The sequence below is a fragment of the Gracilinanus agilis genome, chromosome 2 (genome assembly GCF_016433145.1).
Source record: "Gracilinanus agilis isolate LMUSP501 chromosome 2, AgileGrace, whole genome shotgun sequence".
NCBI classification, from domain to species: Eukaryota; Metazoa; Chordata; class Mammalia; order Didelphimorphia; family Didelphidae; genus Gracilinanus; species Gracilinanus agilis.
Window position 1 is genome coordinate 575254108 of NC_058131.1, and position 21301 is coordinate 575275408.

At 33.0% G+C, this 21301-nt stretch overlaps 1 protein-coding gene across 1 annotated transcript in view; it reads left to right on the forward strand.

Annotated features, from left to right (window-relative positions):
- The window catches only part of HERC1 (HECT and RLD domain containing E3 ubiquitin protein ligase family member 1), a 196236-nt gene that overhangs the window by 66504 nt on the left and 108431 nt on the right, over positions 1-21301 (forward strand). The window contains exons 22-31 of the mRNA XM_044665362.1: positions 632-944; positions 1350-1470; positions 3777-3828; positions 12034-12299; positions 12939-13154; positions 15602-15722; positions 16638-16875; positions 17026-17219; positions 20397-20552; positions 20721-20827. Of these exons, the coding sequence (XP_044521297.1) occupies positions 632-944; positions 1350-1470; positions 3777-3828; positions 12034-12299; positions 12939-13154; positions 15602-15722; positions 16638-16875; positions 17026-17219; positions 20397-20552; positions 20721-20827 (1784 nt within the window). The remainder of the gene's footprint in view (positions 1-631; positions 945-1349; positions 1471-3776; positions 3829-12033; positions 12300-12938; positions 13155-15601; positions 15723-16637; positions 16876-17025; positions 17220-20396; positions 20553-20720; positions 20828-21301) is intronic.

Here is a 21301-nt window from a genome sequence, read left to right on the forward strand (position 1 = left end):
AATTCCTTGAGGGAGAGTGATCATATGTTAAATTTCTTATTAACTTAGCTTTAGGCGTAATGATATAGTAGGCACTTCATAAATACTTGCTGATGGTTTGGGTTATAATAAAGTATGGTTAATATAACATTAAAAACTTTGTGTACATTTTTGTATATTCCAGCCTTTTAAAAATCATCTTAGGCAGGAACTTTGGTAGGTATTAACAGAACCTCACAGGAGGAAAAAAGCTATTTAATTACAGTTTAGGTTACATGTCAATTTCTCATTACCTTTTATAATTTGACCCTAGACATAAAGGCTTTTATAATCATTTAAGTAACTTTATTAATGTCTTTTAAACAGCTCTTTTTAGCTAACTCTTATTTAGTGGAGGCAGAGTTTGAAACAAGGCTAAGTTATTTCACTGCTCCTTCCAGCCTATTCAAATTAATATAAAAATAAGGCACGCAATTGTGGATAAACCAATTTTTTAAGAAATTTACTTATTTTTGTATAAATAAAATAGCATGTTTGCTTCTCTTTTATCTCATTGAGTACTTATTCCACGTGTCTACTATTTTTAATGTAGATTTCTTTGGTTTTCTTCCCCTATATGTTAAGACTTTGTTTTTGTGTTGCATTATTACAGAAATCTTTCAATGTTTCCTATCAGCCCGTGAAGTAGCACGCAGCCGGGACCGAGATAGAATGAACACTGGGGCAGGGTCTGGGACTCGCGTTGATGATCAGCCTCCTCAGTCTCAACAGGAGCGAAGGGTCAGCACAGACCTTCCAGAGGGCCAGGATGTATATACTGCTGCATGCAATTCTGTGATCCATCGATGTGCCTTGTTAATATTAGGAGTAAGTCCTGTTATTGAAGAGCTTCAAAAGCGAAGAGAGGAAGGACAGTTGCAGCAGCCCACAACAAGTGCCTCTGATGGGGTTTTACTTATGACCAGGTAGGAATTGCCAGCAGGTCCATCTTTACTACTTTGTTTCCTAATGACTAATCTGTAAATGTAAATTGAACTTATGATTTAAATATAAAGATATAGATGAAATTGAATATCATAAATTTGAAGTCAGAAGCAGTGACTTGAAACTAGCAAGGTAATTTTTGAGTTAAAGCAGATTGAATTCCCCTATTATTGAGAACAGTAGTTAAGATAAATATAAATTCATTTAAATCTCTAGGTAGCTTTATATTCAAAAGAAGAATGTAACTTATTTCAGTACGAGGGAAAAGGTCCCTTTTATTAGTGAATGTTTTTGTCTGTAGACAAAGGCTGCTAATGCTATATTTTACCTTTTCACAATCTCAAATTGAAAAAAACCAAACTTTTTTGTGTACATGTGTGAGGCAGGAGTGAAAGTCTTACTGCAGAGAGCCGCTCAGTTCATGCAAGTCCAAATTATAGACTGATCAAATCAAGGAGTGAATCTGATTTATCTCAACCTGAATCAGATGAAGAGGGTTACTCACTGGTAAGTGGAAAAGATTTTTTGTTATCCTTGGTTTCTGTAAAGAGGATATTTTCATCTTTAAATTATAAGGAAACACACGAAGCTTTGAGTATATTAAATGTTGAATAAATTTTTGGTATTATCTCTACGGAAAACTTACTTTCCTATAAGAAAAATAGATAAATATGAGTATTTAAAATACATAGATATCTTCTATTTTACCCTAATAGACATGAATAGTAGCAGCAATAACACAAAAATCCCATTTATTTGGCATACTTCTGTTTGTTTTATAAGAAGGAATATTCGATTATATAATTTCAGACAAAATAATGAAGCCATATGCTGAAGTCCTTAAAAATATAGGAAATAAGGGGCAGCTGGGTGGCTCAGTGGATTGAGAGTCAGGCCTAGAGATGGGAGGTCCTAGGTTCAAATCTGGCCTCAGACATTTCCTAGTGTGTGACCCTGGCAAGTCACTTAAACCCCATTGCCTAGCCCTTACCACTCTTCTGCCTTAGAACCAATACACGGTATTGATTCTAAGATGGAAGGTAAGGGATATATATATATATATATATATATATATATATATATGAAATATAGAGCTGGCTTACTTTCTCATTTGCTCCAATTTCTCCATCCTAACTTGTGTTCAGTTCTTATTTCTTCAAAACATACTGGAAATGGACCCAATTACTTTATAAAACTTTTTAAAACTAAATTAATCTGAAAAGAGCTATCTTTTCTTTCTTTGTTATTATATTAGTTCATACCTTTCTTGAGATTTAGAAAGTTAAATAAGTAAGAGGCTTTTTCTCTTAACTGAATAAAATATATGCTGCACTTTGTTATGATATCTAAAGTTCCATTTTCAAGTCAATCAGTATAGTACCACCTCATTTATCTTGCTTTTTGAGAAATTGAAGAAATCTGAAAAAGAAATTTTCCCACATAAGAATCTTAATCTTTGAACCTTGAAAAACTTTAATTGTAAAAAAAAATCTTTTTAAAATGAATTCTACTTTTCTGCTCTAGTAAATAGTGTATAAACAAAATTTTAATTTTCTAGTTACTAGAATTATGATTTTTTAGAATTTAGTATGATATAATAATATTATCAGGGACTGTTAAAATATGTAGGAATATCTCTGCCACCATACTAATAAATGACTCCCACTTCTTCTAGCTAGTCCTCTATATTGTATATATTCTGAACAAACTGTTCCAATACAGTCTGCAGAGATGTCTCTCTTTGAGACAGATTGTAAATGTATCTCACTTTTTCTCCATTGTCATTTTTTGTCATTACTTTGTATAGTTTAATTTACTGGCATTATGTAGTAGGACCAAATTGAAGTTGCCATGGAAAACTATATATATTCAAGCCAGATTTCTAAAATTTCACCAGCTGGAGATTTCATTAAGTTAAGAATTTTTTTAAAATGTAGCTGCCATTGACAGAATTAAAGCCATCAATCATTTTCCCCTTAATGTGAGTTTTTTCAATTAAATTGCTTTTTTTCTAACAACTTTTGCAGAGAACAGTGAGTTTTTAAGGGGGTTCAGGAATAGGTAAAGGTAATTTTAGAAAATATCATTGTTCCCATGCCTTTGGCATAGTGCAGTGATGGACAAACTACTGCCAGCGGGCCATATGTGGCCCCCTGAAATGTTCTATCTGGCAGCACAACATTATTCCTAATCTGATGAATACAATGAGTAGGATACAATACAATGAAACTTTGAAAGAGTTGCCTTAGAAACAGACCAACAGATGAGCATTTCCTTTCCTTTGTGCCCCCTCTTTAAAAAGTTTGCTCATCACTGGCATAGTGGATAGAAGATAGCTTTGAAGCTAAGAAGGTCTAGGTTCACTTCTTATTTTGATACATACCATAAGTGATTTGGGGGAAGTCAGTTAACCTCTTTCAGTGATCCACATAACTCAATTCTTTGAGACATTTAGTTGGAGAGTTCAAAAATCTTTTTCATATAGTCGCACCAAGCCTGAAGAAATTTCCTAGTTGTGAGAGAGTTTGAATAGAGCCTGAGAAATTAAGTGAATAGGCCTTCCAACATATTTTCATGGTTATTTAACTTTAAGGTTTGGGGGTTTTTAATTAAGCATAATTAGAAGGCTCATTAGAACCTTTCTCAGAGGCTCAAGTTGCTACTTATTTGACATCTGGTTAAATAGGGCTTTATTATTATGGTCTGGATTATTTTTTCTCTCTTTAAAGCCCAAAATATTAAATCAGTCACTAAATTGAAAATCGTTTTTGATTTCATAACTGAATAGGGTTTTTTTCTCTTCAACTTCATAGAGTGGAAGACGAAATGTAGATTTAGATTTGCCTTCCTCTCACCGAAAGAGGGGTAAGTATTTTTCAGTACCTTAAGTATTGGATCAAATTAAGTAGCTATTACTAAACTTTTGTCCTTTTCTTGAATAATTAACATTGAATTATTTTTATATCATTAGAAAAATAAATTATATGCAAGTATTAAATCAAAATAGATTAAAAGGAAAACATTAAATATGCCTGGCTTATCTTAAAATCTACAGCAATGAATAATATTCAGCATGACTTTTTGTATTAATTTCTAGTCACTTTGAAGATACTAGAAGGTTCCATTAATAATACATTATGTTTCCTTGTCCTTGAATTATAATTCATTATATATTACCTTTTAACCATATCATACAGTTTCTAGAACTTGGGTGCTATCCCAAAACCTGAAAGCTACTTTTAAAAAATATTCTTTGCCAAATATCTTTAGATAAAGCTAATGAGAAAAAATTGGTACCTGTCATAATTCCCCTCCTCCCTTCTTTGGATTAAGGAAGCAGCTTTTTCCTATTATCAAGCCTTATTTAAAGGATATGATATAGTGAATATATAATCAGTTCTTCTTTAGTTTTCTTAATAGAAATAAGGAGAGCAGTGATATATGGGATAAGCTAAGGAAATGATCAATTGAAAAACAATAAAATTAAAGAACTTCCTTAATTGTTACCTTCCTTAAACTTATTTGTGATTATATTTATGAAGAAATATGTGTTGAAAATTGAATTTTCAAAAATATAATTCAGTGGAAAAAACACTGGCTCTTGAGTCAGAAAATCCAAGCTCTCATCTCACCTGTGATGGTGAGACTTTAGGCAGGCCATGTCACCTAATTAGGAATTCGTTTATTCATCTGTAAATCAAAGGGGATTAGATTAGTGAGGATCATGTATGGTCCTTTCAGAGTCTAGATTTGGGACTTATGATTTTGAAAGATAGTAAATACTACTTAACTTTTTGATCTAGATTTAATATCTTTTAAAATCTAGTTACCTAAAATGTTTTTTAAAATGAGGAGAATTATAAATGTTTTCCTTTTTTGTGGCTTAGCCCTTTAGATTTAGAAACATTGGAATTTATTATGCTACTCCATGTAGAAACATAAAAAAACTGAACTCAAAATTTTTTTATAAATTTCACCTTTACTCCAAGCAACTCAAGTCGATATACAAAAGACTGCATATTTGTTAGTAGCATTATATAGCTGAGAATAGAGGATCTAGAGAAAGAGAGTAAGTATAACATTCTTGAGGGAAGGCAGGGCAAATGGGATCTAAATATGAATATTATGGGGCAGAATTTTTATGGACTTTTGAAAATAAAATATCCTCAGTGTTTACTAATTGCATAGTATAATTTAAATACTTAAACTACTTGCTAATTAGCCATAGTTAAATTATTAATATTATCATTTTTGTTTTCAAAGATAGTTAATATTAATGGCCCACATTTATATGATAATTAAGATTTACAAAGAACTTTATATATTTTTTCTTTTGGTTCTCAGAATAACCTTTTGAAATAAGTGTGACTAATAACATTATTACCCATTTTATATATGAGGACATTAAAGTTAAGATTTAGAGAGGCTATATGTCTTGTTATATCAGTCAGAAGTTGGGATAGAGATGGGCTTTGAATCCTGGTCTGTTTTGACCAATACTCCTACTTTGTTGATTTGCCTCTGATATGTCTAGAAAGACAGAAAGAAAAATACCAACTGATATAAACAATTAATTTATATTATTACAAATCCTAGCATCTAAGAATTTAAATTAAAACTTCTTGTTTTCTTTGAAAAGCATTTTGGGAATTAATTCACATTAAATTGTACCACATTTAGTGAAGATATTTAATCTTGAAGAACTGCTTTAATAAAAGTATTCTTAATATTTGATAAATGAAAGTTGATATGAGCTAGTAGTATAAGAAACCTGGAACTCCTGACACTGTCTCTCACCAGTTGTGCAACCTTGAACAGCTTTCTTAATCTGTCTGGACCTTTTCTCACCTGTAAAATGTGGTTTTTAGACTGGATGATTTCTAAGATCTCTTATAGCTCCAAGATATCATGCCCCATCACTTGTATATTTACAAGAAAAAAGTGCTTAGTTTTTAAGGAAGTCATTTTTCTTTTGAAGTGTTTGCCATATGTAAAGTGTTGCCCACATTACCCTTAAGATGTTATGATTAAATCACATCAACTTTTCTTAGGTTAGTGCCAATATTGAGTAGAAATCTATTTGTCAGGACCTACTTTTAAGAAATTATACCTTTTTGGTAGCAGCTCCATGGGTTTAAAGTCTCCATTTATGTTATTAATTCTATACCTTATATAAGCATAATAAACTTCAACCTGTGAAGATATATTATTGCATGTAATTTTTCATTTTTTATATTTCTCCTAATTTTGAGGAAGAAATGAGAGATTCTTTTTCCTCTGTATAATTTGATCCCCTGGCTAGCTACATTTATCAACAGCAGTAGTCCCAAACTCTTGAAGGCTTCTTAATAGGACAATTAGAAGTACAGATTATGTTTAGTTAACTCTTTGTTTGTGGAAAGTAAATGGGTCAGTAGGTGGGTAAGTTAATGGGTACTGATTGCTTTTCGGATACTATTAACTTAATAGCTTTCTGAAAGAAACCATTTGGGGTGATCAGCATAGCAGGCTCTGGCCCTAGGTGAAATTTTGTTTTGGACTATTAGTGCTTTTTGCTTCTGCAATTCTATTACTATATAATCAAACATTCTTATTTTTATAGTTATATATCCTCTAAAGAAAAAGAAAATTTACAGGAGTAAATAAATTGATTTTCCTACCTTTGACTTTTTCAAAGTACTCAAAGCAAAATTCTGAAAACTGCCTATAGGTTGCAAAAGTATATTCAATTCAGAACAAATGAAGTAATTTGACCATTTTAATTATTCAAAGTATGTAAAGTGCAGCATTGTTTGGGATTTGAATAGTGTTTAAAATTCTCATATTTAACTAACATCTATCTGATCAGTCACAGATTGTTGTGATTTTTTTCAGGTTGATCTACTCTTTCTGACCTCTGCTATTCTATAACATAGAGAAAATCCTTTTACCTTTCAGGGGCTCAGTTTTCCTCATCTAAAATTAGGTGTTTAGACTAGATGATAAATAACAAAGGACCCATTCAAGTTCTAAATCATCTAATACCATTCAGTTGTCATATTTGGCTGAAATATTCATACTAAACATTCATAATGAAGAATAGTGAAGAAAATAAAAATTAAGAAGCAACATTGGTTTTATTAAAGTTTTTTTGGAGAGCCTTAAATTTATCTTAAGCAGGTTTGTTAAGATTAACTCTAGAAATAACTCTTTGAAAAATTTGTACTATTTGGTATATCATGTATGTGTGATATGCCATTTTATCTGTGCATTTCAAGTTGGGTTGTATGAAGAAAGAAAAACAATTATAAATGTTTTCTCCTGTATCAATGTTTCCTTTTGTCTTCTGATTCTCATGTGGTAGTGTACTTACTCCTTTTTGGCCAGTTGAGCCCCAGAAAAAAGAAGAGCTTCAAGCAAGTACATGATGGCATGTTTACTTTTTTCTTCTTCTAACTTGCCTACATATTTTATGATTTATAAAGTATGTATTGCAGCCATGCCACATTCATTTAGAAAATTCCATTTTAGGAACTAAGTCATAAGGATAAGTAAGCATTTAGTTATTTCCCACAAAAAAATTTAAAATCATGAACTTTATTGTGTTTTCTTATGCCGTGACAATCTTATGAATTCAGTGTGTGATGAGAATTGGGCTTTGGAGTCAAATATATTGAAGAAAATTTTTGATACATTTTTCATGCCCTTATTTTTGGATAATCAGATACAAAAATACATCAGATAAACTTACCTGATTGCTTTAATACACTTTTTTCAAAAGATTGAGTACTTTTCCATATTGCATTTCCATGTTTGTAGGTTTCAGTTTTTTAAAGTATTTTTGGTTTTAAAAAATTGCTAAATGAACTTTTTTTGCATATTCATCCTGTAGCTTTTAGATAGAACATTGTTTTTCTTGATCTTTTAATTTTAATGGCTATTAGAATTATACTAGATTTTTCCTCTGATTTACTAAAACAATTGAATTTTGATCTTAGTTTTGTGTTTATTAGCATTTTCAGAAATCTTGATGCTATTATATTGTTATACTTTGTCTTTAACTGGTGTTGAAAATTGAAGTTTCCAACATTTCATTGAGGAAAGTACAATTTAGCAATACCTCCTAGGATTGCAAGGATTACTTCAATTATTGAAAATTGATGCTGTCCTAATAACTTGGGCCTATCATTTAACTTTTCCGGTTCTTAATTTCCTCATCTGTAAACTGAAGCCAGTCAGTAACAGTCTTAGGTAACTTCTAGAGTCTGTGCTAATCATTGGGGCTACAAAAAGAGACAAGACAGTCTATTTCCCCCTCTCCCCCCCACAAAGAATTCAGTCTGATGGCAGAGATAGCAAGTAAACAAAAATATAGAAACAAGCTATAACATAGGGTAAATGGAAATATGATTGGTTCAGGTTTCCTATAGAAGGTGGGATTTTAATTGGGACTTAAAGGAAGCTAGAAAAGTAAGTAAGGGAGATGAGAAGGAAGGACATTCCAGGCATTGAAGACAGAGAAAATGCCTGGAGCCAAAAGAATGGAGTATCTTATTCATGGAACAGCCAGAGACCAGTGTTACTAGACTGGACTTGTACTAAGTCCAGTAATAAGGTATAAGATGATGAGAAAGGTAGAAGAGCTTAGGTCATAAAGAGTTTTGAACTCCAAACAGGATATTATATTTAATCATGAATGTGATAGGGAGCCACTGGAGTTTATTAAATAGGGGAGTGACAGTGTTGGGCTGGTGTTTTAGGGGGAAAAAGTATTTTGTTGGCTGAATGAAGGATGGATTTAGATGTGTAAAGACTTTAGGCAAGGAGACCCATTATTAGGCTATTGCAGTCATTCGGGCATGAGGTGATGAGGGCCTGAACTAGAGTGGTGGCAGTGCCAGATAAAGAGAAGGAGGAATATTCAAGAAATGTTGCAAAGGTAAAATTGGCAAACAAAGGCAACAAGTTTATATATGGGAAGGGGGAGTGAGAGCGTGAGGAGTCAAAATTGACACCTAATTTGTGGTGTTGCCCTCTATAGTAATAGGAAAGGTAAACAATAGAAAGGTTTTAAGGTGTAAAATAATGAGTTTTAGACATCTTGAGTTTTAAGATGGCTACTGGACATCTAGTTCAAAATAATTGAAAGGAAGTTAGAGATCCGAGATTTGAGGACAACAGAGATGTTGGGGCAAGATAGGTAGACTTGTGTATCATCAATGCAGAAGTAGTAATTAAATCCATGGGAGTTGATGAAATCACCAATTGAAATGGTATAGAGGGCAAAGAGAAGAGGTTCCAGGTCAGAACTCTGAGGATCACTTATGGTTAGAGGTTATGATATACATAAGAATCCAGAACCAACAAAGGAAATGGAGGAGAGGCAGCATGATAGATAAGAAGAGAACTAGGAAAGAAAGTATTGTCAAATGTCAAAAGCTGCAGAAAGATTGATGTGAATGAGGATTGAAAAAGGCCACTGGATTTATCAATTAAGAGATCATTGGCAGCTTTAAAGAGAGTAATTTGGGTAGCATGATAAGGTCAGAAGTCAGTGTAAGAGGTTAAGAAGTAAATGAAAGGAAAGAAAGTTGATGGCCTTTTCAAGTTTACCCACGAAGGCAGAAGAGATATAGGACAAGAGTTAGAAGAGATGGAAGAATCTAGTGAGTGTTTTTTGATGGTGGGGGTGGAGAACAAGGGCATGTTTGCAGGTTATAGGGAAGGAGCCAGTAGACAGGGAGAGTTTGGAATTAAGTATTAGAATGGGAATGACAGAGGAGCAGTCTTGTTAGAGGACTTAGGATGGAACAGGTGGAGAGGTTAGCTTTGATAAAGGAATAAGGCTACTTTATATGAGATGAGTGAAGGAGGAAAGAGTGGCAGAAGGCACCTGAGGGATAGGAGATGAAGATGAGAGAAAAGGGAACTCACAGCAAGTAGTCTGATCACTCAGGCCTGTCCCAGCTCTGAAAGAATGAAAAGGCATTCACTCTGCTAGATGCTAAGGATGGAAAGATAAGCTGTTCAATCCCTACTCTCCGGGAGCTCAAATTCTAATAGTGAGGAAGATAACTCATATTTTAACTTTAATTTTAAAATTAAAATTTTAACTGCAGCAGGTAGATGGAGAAGCCCACCAGGTCCAGAGGCAGCAAAGAGAAGACAGGTGGCAGTGTATCTACTTTAATAATTTCATATGAGTCTCAATGTTAATAATGTTTCTTACATATCATAACTTCATACTTAAATTAGAATATATTTTATTAGTAAATTGAAAAACCATTAATTCTGAAATCTGTTGAAAAATTAGATCAAAACATGACTGAGAGACCAGAACAATATTACTCTCAATTTTGGGGGTGGGGGAAAAGAAATGTATTCCTTTTTTTGGTGCATTTATAGCAGTACTGCTATTTATCCTTTTTCATTTGATATGTTATATATTCATGACATTTTATATTTTCACTCCATCTACTTTGCTCTTACTTGTAGAAATAAATGTTTAGCTACATGATACAAACTGAATTTACTTTGCAAAATGGTTTTAACTTTTTTTTATCAGTAAGTTACTTAAAACTGAACTTTAATTTTGATTTGTTCTTTTCAAACTATAAAACAAGCCTTATAATACAAGCTGGTTATTTGTAACTTAATGGACATTATATCAGAATGCACAATGATTATTTGAAAGTAATTTTTTACTAACTTGATTTTTAAGCCTTAACAAATTAGGGATTTTCAACTGAAACTGTTGACACACAAATTTTGCTAATTTTGAAACAAAATTTTCAGTTTCATATAGCATTATTTGCTCACTTCCCCTTGAGGGTGGTTAATTAAGTAGTGAGAAAATAACTCACTTTTCAAATCTTTTCTATGTAGTTATGGTAACAGATACAACTAATGTATTTGTTGCCTTTACATGCATTCCCAATGGAAAAATATGGTAAAATTTGGAATCCACAATTATAATACTTTGTATAGACTTAGAGTAAATTAACACTGTATACATGTTAAAATTGATGTTAAAAACCTCCAGGACATTTTTTCTTGTGCTGTTGAATTTTTAACATTTTAAGAGTAAATTTGAAAATGCTTACTGGTAAAAATGAATGATGTTTCACTTAGCATGTACATTGTGGTACCACTGTAAACGCACAAAGATGTAGGAATTATTTCACCGTAAATCTTTCATAAGCTTGACTGTGAAACTACCAGTTGTTAACCTGCAGGTATTAATTTCATAACCTCTAAAATATATGCACATTACATGCAATTACTGAAAATGGATATTCCATGTATAAATAAAACAAGTGATACATGTCCATTTTGCATTGGTTTACTTTGCCCTTTACCTTTCATTTTTTCATTGCAAAGAATATAGCCATATTAGACTATTTTTTCTTATAAAATGAAATTTTAAAGAAAATTCTTCCATTAAGACAAGATCTTACCAGTATGTCCAAACTCAGTGTTTTCTTTTGGAATGGATTTTTAATTTATTGTGTTTGTCTTTGACTGAAGAGTGTTAGAAATAGCTAGGTGAATAGGATGCAAGACTTGGGAGTTTGGAAGATCTGAGTACAAATCTAGTCTTAAGCATTTACTACCTGTGTTATACCCTGGGCAAGTCACTTAGCCTATGTTTGCTTCAGTTTCCTCATCTGAACCTAGAAATAATAATACCTACCTCAAAAACTTTTTGTGAGGATAAAATGAGATACTATTCGTAAAGCGCTTTGGAAACTTTAAAGCGCTATATAAATGCTAGCTATTTTATTTAGTATTCTGATTTTAAGCTAAACATTTTGAGAGCATCTTCAGCCTTTTTTCTTTTGTTAGCTTTTTGCTACAGTGCTTATAGGATTATACAGTAGTACAAACAGAACTTTTTCCTTAATTTATTACATTGCTATGGTTTATATTTTAACCGAAGTTGCCTGGATTCACTAAATGATGCATGCTTTTGTTTTAAAACATGAGTATCCATTTTTTACTCGTTATTACAGCAGCAACACTCAGTCCTTATCTAGTTTCAGAATGTTTTCTACACATTGAAAATGATACACTTATTATTTGTGCATGTAGGACCTGTACACAGTCAAATGGAATCTTTGAGTGACTCTTGGACTCGCCTGAAACACAGAGACTGGCTGTTCACCTCTTCTTATTCATTTGAATATGATTTCGATCTTACTAAGGCCCTTGGAGTTCATACTTTGATTGAAAATGTCGTTAGCTTTGTAAGTGGAGATGTGGGGAATGCTCCAGGATTTAAGGAACCAGAGGAAAGTATGTCCACAAGTCCCCAGGCCTCGATTATTGCAATGGAACAGCAGCAGCTAAGGGCAGAGGTAAAATATCTTGATTTGTTCATGATTAACAGTTTTGAGTTTTTGAAATGATGTGAAGAATAGCATGTAGAATATGTGCCCTTGCTCCCATTATGCTATGATTATAACTGAACTAAAACAAAATAAAAGTTTATTTGATCAAGAATCCAAACTTTAAAGCAAGAGTTTATTAGATATTTGACTGAATGTTTTCTAAAAATGAGGCATCCCTGATTTTCTAGAAATAATGTTAATTCCAGTTTGTAGCCTTGGTACTATGATTTGGATTTTGGAGGCCTAGTCAGTATACATGAGTTTAAAAAGGATAGAGTGATTGCAGTAGTAGAACATTGTCCAGCAAGAGAAATTTTGTTCAGAAATCCCTTAGAAATGTCAGTTCCATTTTTACCACCTTTGTAAAACCTTTTCAGAACTTTCTTAGTTAACTTTTTCTTAGATATGAAGTGTAATATTTATAGATTTTCATCAAATGGTTTGATGAAAATAGTCACAGATGTGAAAATAAAATCTATTGTTACAGAATTAAATATTTGAACTATTAGAATTAAACATTCAATATGATAAATGACCTATGGTATACTTTGTTCATTTGTTCATTGAAAAAAAACTTAAAATTTCTTCATTTTACTTTGCTTTAAGCTTCGTTTGGAGGCCCTTCATCAGATCCTAGTTCTGTTATCTGGGATGGAGGAAAAAGGCAGCGTACCCTTAACAGGAAGCAGGCAAGGGTCAGGATTTCAGTCATCTCTACTTCTTACATCAGTTAGACTGCAGTTTCTAGCTGGGTGTTTTGGTTTAGGAACAGTAGGACATGCAGGAGCCAAAGGAGAAAGTGTACGATTACATCATTATCAGGTATGACTCAAATTTATGTTTATATCCTTCATATATTTTTAATTTTGCTTGTGCTTTTTGTAAATCTGGTTCCATAACCATATTTTTATACTTTCTAAAGTTGAAGTTTAAAAATATAAAGTATTTTCTGAGTTGTCTGTAGTCCTAAGTAGGTAGAATTTGTAGAGTAACTTTTTAGCATTTTGTACATTGATCTTTCCAGATGACTTTCCATTCTAAATTTATTTGGATAGCAGTTTTCTTTTTACATATGGCCAGGAGTATATGGTATATGTATATTTCTTTTATTCTGAGAAATTTTAATTTTAATTATGCCATCTTCAAGTTTTAATGATTAAATTTTTTTTTCTAGCATTCTTGAACCTTCTGAGAAGTAACATATAAAAAGACAAAATAAATTATGGGGGAAAGAGAGACAACATGATTCAGGAACACTTGGGTTCTGTAAGGGTTAAAAACGGTTTGACTAAATTTATGAGTTATAAAAGGTTGTTATGGTTGTCATTTATAAAAATTAAAGTTATACTATGAATCAGTAGGCTATTTAATAGCTTTTTATAGTAAGGTAGAGATATTAAAATGGGAAATATAGGAAGGAGGTAGAAAATATCACCTAGCTAAAAATACCCTAAGTCCTGATCCAAGTGCCTCCAGACCGCGAATGCGAATCTCACCAGTCCACTAGACTGTCTCCACTCAGGGAAACAACCAAAAACCAATGCCAAAGAGGCTGAGCCACAAAGGGCAGTCTCTCACACTAAAGAGGCAAGAGAGTCTCCCAAGTAAATATCCCTCTTCAGCCCAAGTTTCCAATGCAGGAAGCCAAATCTTCACCAGAATCCAAAGTCCAGATCAGGAAGCCGAAATCCAAAGAGCCAAAGATGCTAAAAAACTACCAAAAACCTTTGGCACACACAAGGCCAAGACCACCAAGAGTCCCACCAGAGCTCATGCTTCCCAGGCTAAGAGTCACCAAGAATGAAGAGACAACCCTGAATCACTCTCAGGCTCTTACTTATATATAATTTTCTCTACCCATCAGTTCTCCTTGGCACATCTCAGGAATCAATCACAGCCTTTCAATTTGCCTAGCACTCCCAGGGTGGGTGGAGTGCTTATGGCCTTTTAAGGCATGAACTTTCTTTGTTAGTGATTTATTAAGTGTTAAGTCAGGGTACTTTAAGTTCTTGATTGATTAACTTAAAATAGACAAAGGAAATAAAAATTCCTTTGACAGTTCAAATCTTACCTATGACACTTCTTAGGTGCATAATCCTGAAGAAACGACTTAAACCTTCATGCAAATGCAATGCACCAGCATTTATCTATTATTTTCTTTGTTTATTAATTTATTTGTTGGTTACTTTAAAATTCCCAGTATCTCCCTCCTTCTTTTTCCTCCCTGCTCTAAAGAAGGCATCATTTGACAAAAAACATATGTATTATGTCTTTGGTGTTTCTATCTATCAGTTCTTTCTCTAGAGGTGAACATTTACAAGTTATTTTTCAAACATTAATTCTGTAGCTGTATATAATTTGTCTTGGTTCTATTTGTTTTATTCATCATAATTTTATGTAGGTCTTTCCAAGTTTTTTTAAAATCATTTTTTCTTATGATACAATAGTATTCCATCGCAATCATATACCACAACTTGTTCACAACAGCAATTCCCAATTGATGGGCTTCTCTCTCAATTTCCACCTCTTTACCATCTCAAAGGCAGCTTCTCTAAATATTTTAGAACATATGGATTGTTTTTCTTTTTTCCCTGATCATCTTGGCAGATAGACCCAACAGTAATATTGCTGGGCCTAAAGTTATACACAGTTTTTAGCTCTTTGGGCATAATTCCAAATTGCTCTCCAAAATGGTTGAATCAGTTCACAATTCCACCAACAGTGTATTACTTTCCCCGTTTTTTCCCATCCCCTCCAATAGTTGTCATTTTGCCCTTTATTTCATTTTAGCCAATCTGATAGGTGTGAGATGATATCTCAGAATTGTCTTGTTTTGCATTTTTTTCTAATCAGAAACGACTTAGAGAATTTTTTCATATGACTAGATATGGCTTTAAGTCTGTTCATATCTTTTGGTCATTTATCATTGGGGATAGCACTTATCTGTTAAATCATAGATGGGTTATGCAGAGACAGTTCCCACAGGATTTCTCTTCTCTAAGGTTATAGATCCTTTGGCCATTCACATATTTGCAAATTGTAGGATAGGAAGTTAGTAATACTAAGAAATGTTGAAAATGTAAATTTAGGTAGAATTGAAGTTAAGTATTTTCATTATAATGTCAGCACATTGTTTATGTACTGCTTATTAGCTTTGCAGAGTGTAAAGCAAATTCTAGTGTGGACTGGACAACAAATGAACATTACAATTTCTACAAGGTATGGACCGACATTGCTGTTAATAAAAAAGTAAATTATTTTTAACTTAGGATGGCATCAGAGCAGCAAAGAGAAATATTCAGATTGAAATTCAGGTGGCTGTACATAAGATATATCAGCAATTGTCTGCAACTTTGGAGAGAGCCCTGCAAGCAAATAAACACCACATTGGTGAGTGAATAGTTCTGTGAAATTGCAGATGACAGATGCAAATGGTACTATGTTCACAAATGTATATTTCTCTACCATCATTATAACATTAATGGATGAATTAATGGAGAAAAAATTCATCTAAAGTTGTATCCCTCCAGTAGAAGACCATTTAGGCTGTATTTATTTAGTGCCTAGGCACTTGAAGACTAGGTGTTTACAATATAAAGGCAAATATCAAATTCCTAAAATATATCTTCAGAGGTCATCATCTATTGTGTTGGAAAAAGCAAATATATACATATATAGGTATGTACAAAATAGATTTAGAGTTTTATGTAGGTGACACTTGAGCAAGAGTGCTGAAAGGGAACCAAGAATTGTGAGAGTATTTGTGAGAAGAGAGTATATTATCAACCAAGGGGACAGCCACCACAGAAGCATAGGGATGGAAGATGGAGTTATTGATAAGGAATATAAATGAGGTCATTTTGACTATATCCTAGAGTGGGTGAAGGGCCAGTAGTATAATATGATAGGGCTGGAAAGACAAGTTGGGGTCAGATTGTAGAGTGCTTTGGATGTAAAACAGAAGAGTTCATATTTGGTAAGAAAGAACTACTAGAGTTTGATAGGGGAGTGAAATGATCAGACCTGAGTTTTAGAAAAGTCATTTTGTTAGTGTATGCTTGAAGAATTGGAACCATTTTTTGATTTTGCCTTTATATGTTCACTTCCTAGCATAATAGTGCCTTAACAAATAGTTGCTACATAATAATAAATGCTTATTAAATTGAATATCAAAACACCAACTTTTATGAAAATCAAACTTTGTGCTGGGAATTTTATACTTTGCTCCTTTTACCCTCTTTATACTTTGCTGTTTTCACTGGCAGAGACTACTGTCTAACTTAATATTTTTACCTTGTCTTTTAGAAGCTCAACAGCGTCTCCTCTTGGTAACAGTTTTTGCTCTGAGTGTTCATTACCAACCAGTTGATGTTTCTTTGGCAATTTCCACTGGTCTCTTAAATGTATTGTCACAATTATGTGGCACGGACACTATGCTAGGGCAACCTCTGCAGCTGTTGCCCAAAACTGGTATTTCTCAGCTTAGCATAGCTTTGAAAGTTGCCAGTACAAGACTGCTACAGATTCTGGCCATCACCACTGGGTAAGCATTTTCCTTTATTGTTCTCTCATTGTTAGTGGCTCTAGTTTTCCCTAAACACTCGATTTATATATTCTATTAAAAGTCTTCCTTCTCTCTTTAAAACATTTTTCAAATTATATTACTTATTGTTTCTTCTGATCTCTTCCTTAGGACCTATGCTGACAAATTGAGTCCTAAGGTAGTGCAGTCCTTGCTTGATCTATTATGTAGTCAGTTGAAGAATTTATTATTACAAGCTGGTGTGTTACTTATGGTTTCCTTTGGAGAAGGTGAAGAGGAAGAAGAAGAAGAAGAAGAAAAAAAAGTTGATCCTTGTGGAGATATTGAGAAGAGAGACTTCAGAGGTATCTTATAAACTTAAAAACTATTTTATTGATTTTTTTTTGTCATATCTCAATTGATTTGTGCCTTTCTCTAGATAATTCCCTCTTGTAATAAAGTTTGTCTGAAGTTCTTTTCTGAAATTTCCCTGAAGACAGGTAACTCTTCCCATCTGATATTTGGGAAAGGAAAAGGTAGAGAGCCCCAGGCTAAATTCCATAGTAATATAGTTCTTAATTTTTTTTCCGGGTTATATCATGCAAAACATTTCCATATTTTTCATTTCTTGTAAGTGAACAATATTATAAAACCAAAACCCCCCAAACACATACCCATATAAACAAATGATAAATCATGTGTTTTCATCTGTACTCCTACTCCAGCAGTTCTTTCTCTAGAGGTGAATAGCATTCTTTGTCATAAGTCCCTCAGAATTGTGTTGGATCATTATATTACTGTTAGTACTAAAGTTTATCACATTCTATCATTCCACAATATTGCAATTACTGTTTATAATGTTCTCCTGGTTCTGCTTATTTCACTCTGCATCAGTTCACATATATCTTTCCCTCTCTGAAATCATCTTGTTCATCATTACTTATAGCAAAATAGTATGCCATCACCATCATATACCACAATTTGTGTAGCCATTCCCCAAATGAGGGACATCCCTTTAGTTTCCAATTCTTTGCCCCACCACAAAACGAGTGGTTATAAATATTTTTGTACAAACAGGTTCTTTCCCATTTTAAAAAATCTCTTCTAAATTCTAAAATAAAGTTTAAATGTGGAATCCTTCCCTATCTTCTGCCTTTTTCTGTGCTTTTTCTCTCTTTTTGTCTGCTGTCTTTCTTTCTGGAGAAGAGAGCCTTTCTCGCCCTTTCAAGTTATTGTTTTCTTTTGTTTTTAAAATCTAAGGGGGGCAGCTGGGTAGCTCAGTGGATTGAGAACCAGGCCTAGAGATGGGAGATCCTAGGTTCAAATCTGGCCTCAGACATTTCCCAGCTGTGTGACCCCCATTGCCTAGCCTTTACCATTCTTCTGTCTTGGAGCCGATACACAGTATTGACTCCAAGATCGAAGGTAAGGGTTTAATTTTTTTTTAAAAAATCTAGGAATACAAAATCCACTAATTAATTTCACAAGATTTAAATACCTACTATGCTAGATGCTAGAGGGCGATATATAGTTTATGTGATACACTTCCTAGCCCCCTGGAGCTTGCAACATAATATAACATGGTATAAATTACTGTTCTTAAAGATTTCAGTAATCTTATTGATTTGACTATTCTTTTCTTCATTAGATTATGGTTTTTAAAAATTATGTTCTATCTCCTTTCCATGTACTCTTATCTTTCTATCTTTTTTGAGGGTACATATTTAATCTTATGACTCTATAACATTTTGTGTCTTTTCCTTGTCCTAGCACATCAGTCAATGACTCAAGTGTTGGGGTCTAAGAGTGATAGTTCTGTCTTTAAAGACAATATAGTCAGATAAATATATTTATATGTAAGTGTATATATCTGAATGTCTGTTGTTATTGACATTCTTGAATATATAACTTGCATGCACACATATCTGTTCTGTTTTCCTACACCTACTAACTTCATCTGTGAATGCTTTTGGATTATTTGGATCTCATACAAAAGCATTCTGTAAAGAAGTTTTTACTTCCACTATTTTTACATTCCTTTATGAGGAGATGCCACTGCTTGTAATCTATTACTGATTTCTTCCTTAGTGTTTTACAAATAAGCTTTAATCTTTAACCATCCATTGTCATTGACTGATGCCAATAATTAAAGTCAACAATATCTTTAACCTTTTGTTTCCAGTGGCTTGCTTGAATAGATCAAGTTGAAATTAGTTTTTCCATTAATATCCTGTTTTCATCATGTTTATTCTAGTTTCATGTTGATTTTGATATTTGTTCTTTCTAATCATTGGTCTTACTGGAGTTGTCAGTAACTAGTCATTTCCTATCTAGATATGATCAGTTTAATTTTTCTTATGTCAGATGTTCACTTAATACAATGCTATTTGTTTTTTTAAAAGATCTTTTTTTAAAAAAATCAAAGTCTTTTCACATTTCTCTGAAACCATGCCATTCATAATTTGTAATTATACATAATCATAGTAGCATTACATTTCTCTCATGTACCACAACTTGTTCTGCCATATTTTTGTACATATAGATACTTTTCCTCTTTCTTTGTTTTCTTTGGGGTAATAGTGGTATCACTATGAGACTTTTTTTTTGAAGAAGTACTCTTAATAATAGGCATGATGATTTTTCAGTAGGCTATAAACTTTTGGCCTCTTTAATCTTTTAAACTTGGACTATCTTTTATAACTTACTTTTTGCTGTACCCTGTCTACTCATTCACATCAAAGTCATTGAATATGAGAGTATAAGTTTGGTTTGGATAATTTTGTAAAATTCTTCATAGACTTTCTCTGCTTTTTAATCTGCAATAGGGGTAGGCACATGAGATGCAGAAATTTTCATGGTGCTTCTTTATCTTTATTATGAGTACTGCAGAATAAGATCATGTGATCCATTAAATGATTTTGGTGTACAATGAAGCCAACTTTGCCTCTTTCTTTGTTCTTCTTTCCAGAAAGCAGCCTTGAGCTTTCCTTCTGTTTGAGTGTAACATTTTTTTGTCTTCCTGTTTGGGTTATGGCAAGAATATTAATATTGATGGTGTTCAGTTCATTTAATAGTAGCATGTTGATTCACCATAGAGCTCACCTTTAGATTAAAAGCAACGTCATTGATTTTTTAAAAATGTTTTATTTTCTCTCTCTCTCTCTCTTTTTTACATCATTGTTATTTCTATACCTGCCTCTAGACATCTCCCTTGTGACAAATAACCAGTCAAAAAAACCCATTAATACATTCGCCATTACTCTATAGACTATTTCATTGGTCAATTTTTTTAAACCAATACCATATATCTTTGATTACTACTTTTAGAATATGATTTGAGATCTAGTAATGCTAGAACCCCTTTCAGTATTTCACTATTTTTATTTAGTTACTTTTCCTTGACCTTTTCTTCCCCCAGATTTTTTTTCTAGGTCAGTTATGTAATTATCTGGTAATTTTATTAATATAGCTATAAATGATTGCTTAAAGATTACTTATTTAAAATTTATGATGTAACTTAAGCTTTTCTTTTAAATCTTCAGCTGTGCTTAGAAAACAACATGCAGCAGAACTACACTTAGGGGATTTTCTGGTTTTTTTGCGAAGAGTTGTGTCTTCAAAAGCTATTCAGTCAAAAATGGCTTCTCCAAAGTGGACTGAAGTGCTTCTTAACATTGCATCTCAGAAGTGTTCTTCAGGTATAACATAACATAGGTTTTAAAAAAAAGTTTGCATTGCATAGTTGTCTCATTCAGACATTTTATGTTTCTGAACAGTTAACTTAATTTTGAGCATTTTCTTGAGATCTTCAATTTTCCCTCCAAAACGAGGTCCTATTAATAACAACATATTTTTTTCTTTTTCAGGTATTCCACTGGTGGGTAATTTAAGGACTAGATTACTTGCACTTCATGTCCTTGAAGCTGTGTTACCAGCTTGTGAATCTGGGGTTGAAGATGATCAAATGGCTCAGGTTTATATTTTTAAAATCATTCTAAAATGTCATTTATATATTCCAAAGCAGTATATGAAAACCAGTCATGTATTTATTGCTTACAGTTTGTCAGGGACTAAGCTAAGTGCTAGGAATATAATACAAAGAATAGAATATTCTCAACTTGTGTGGAATTTCTTTCTAATGAAGGATAGTTTATTCCAGATTATAAGGCAGAGCTTTATCAGCCTGAAACATAAAATCCTCTACAATTGAGGTCTCTTTCTAGTGTGATTTCTTACTACTCTTCTGCAAGCACTCTCTGTGCCATGCATATAGACATGTTAATGATTTTTGTGATTATTCCTGGCCATCTCATGTCTCTGCATATGTGCTCAGCTGCATTAGAAGTACTCTCCCTTCTCACTCTTGTATCTTATCACAGCTCAGGTGCCCTTTCAACATTGAGTCTCTTCTGATCTGCACCACCACCCCCACTTAGTGATTTGCACT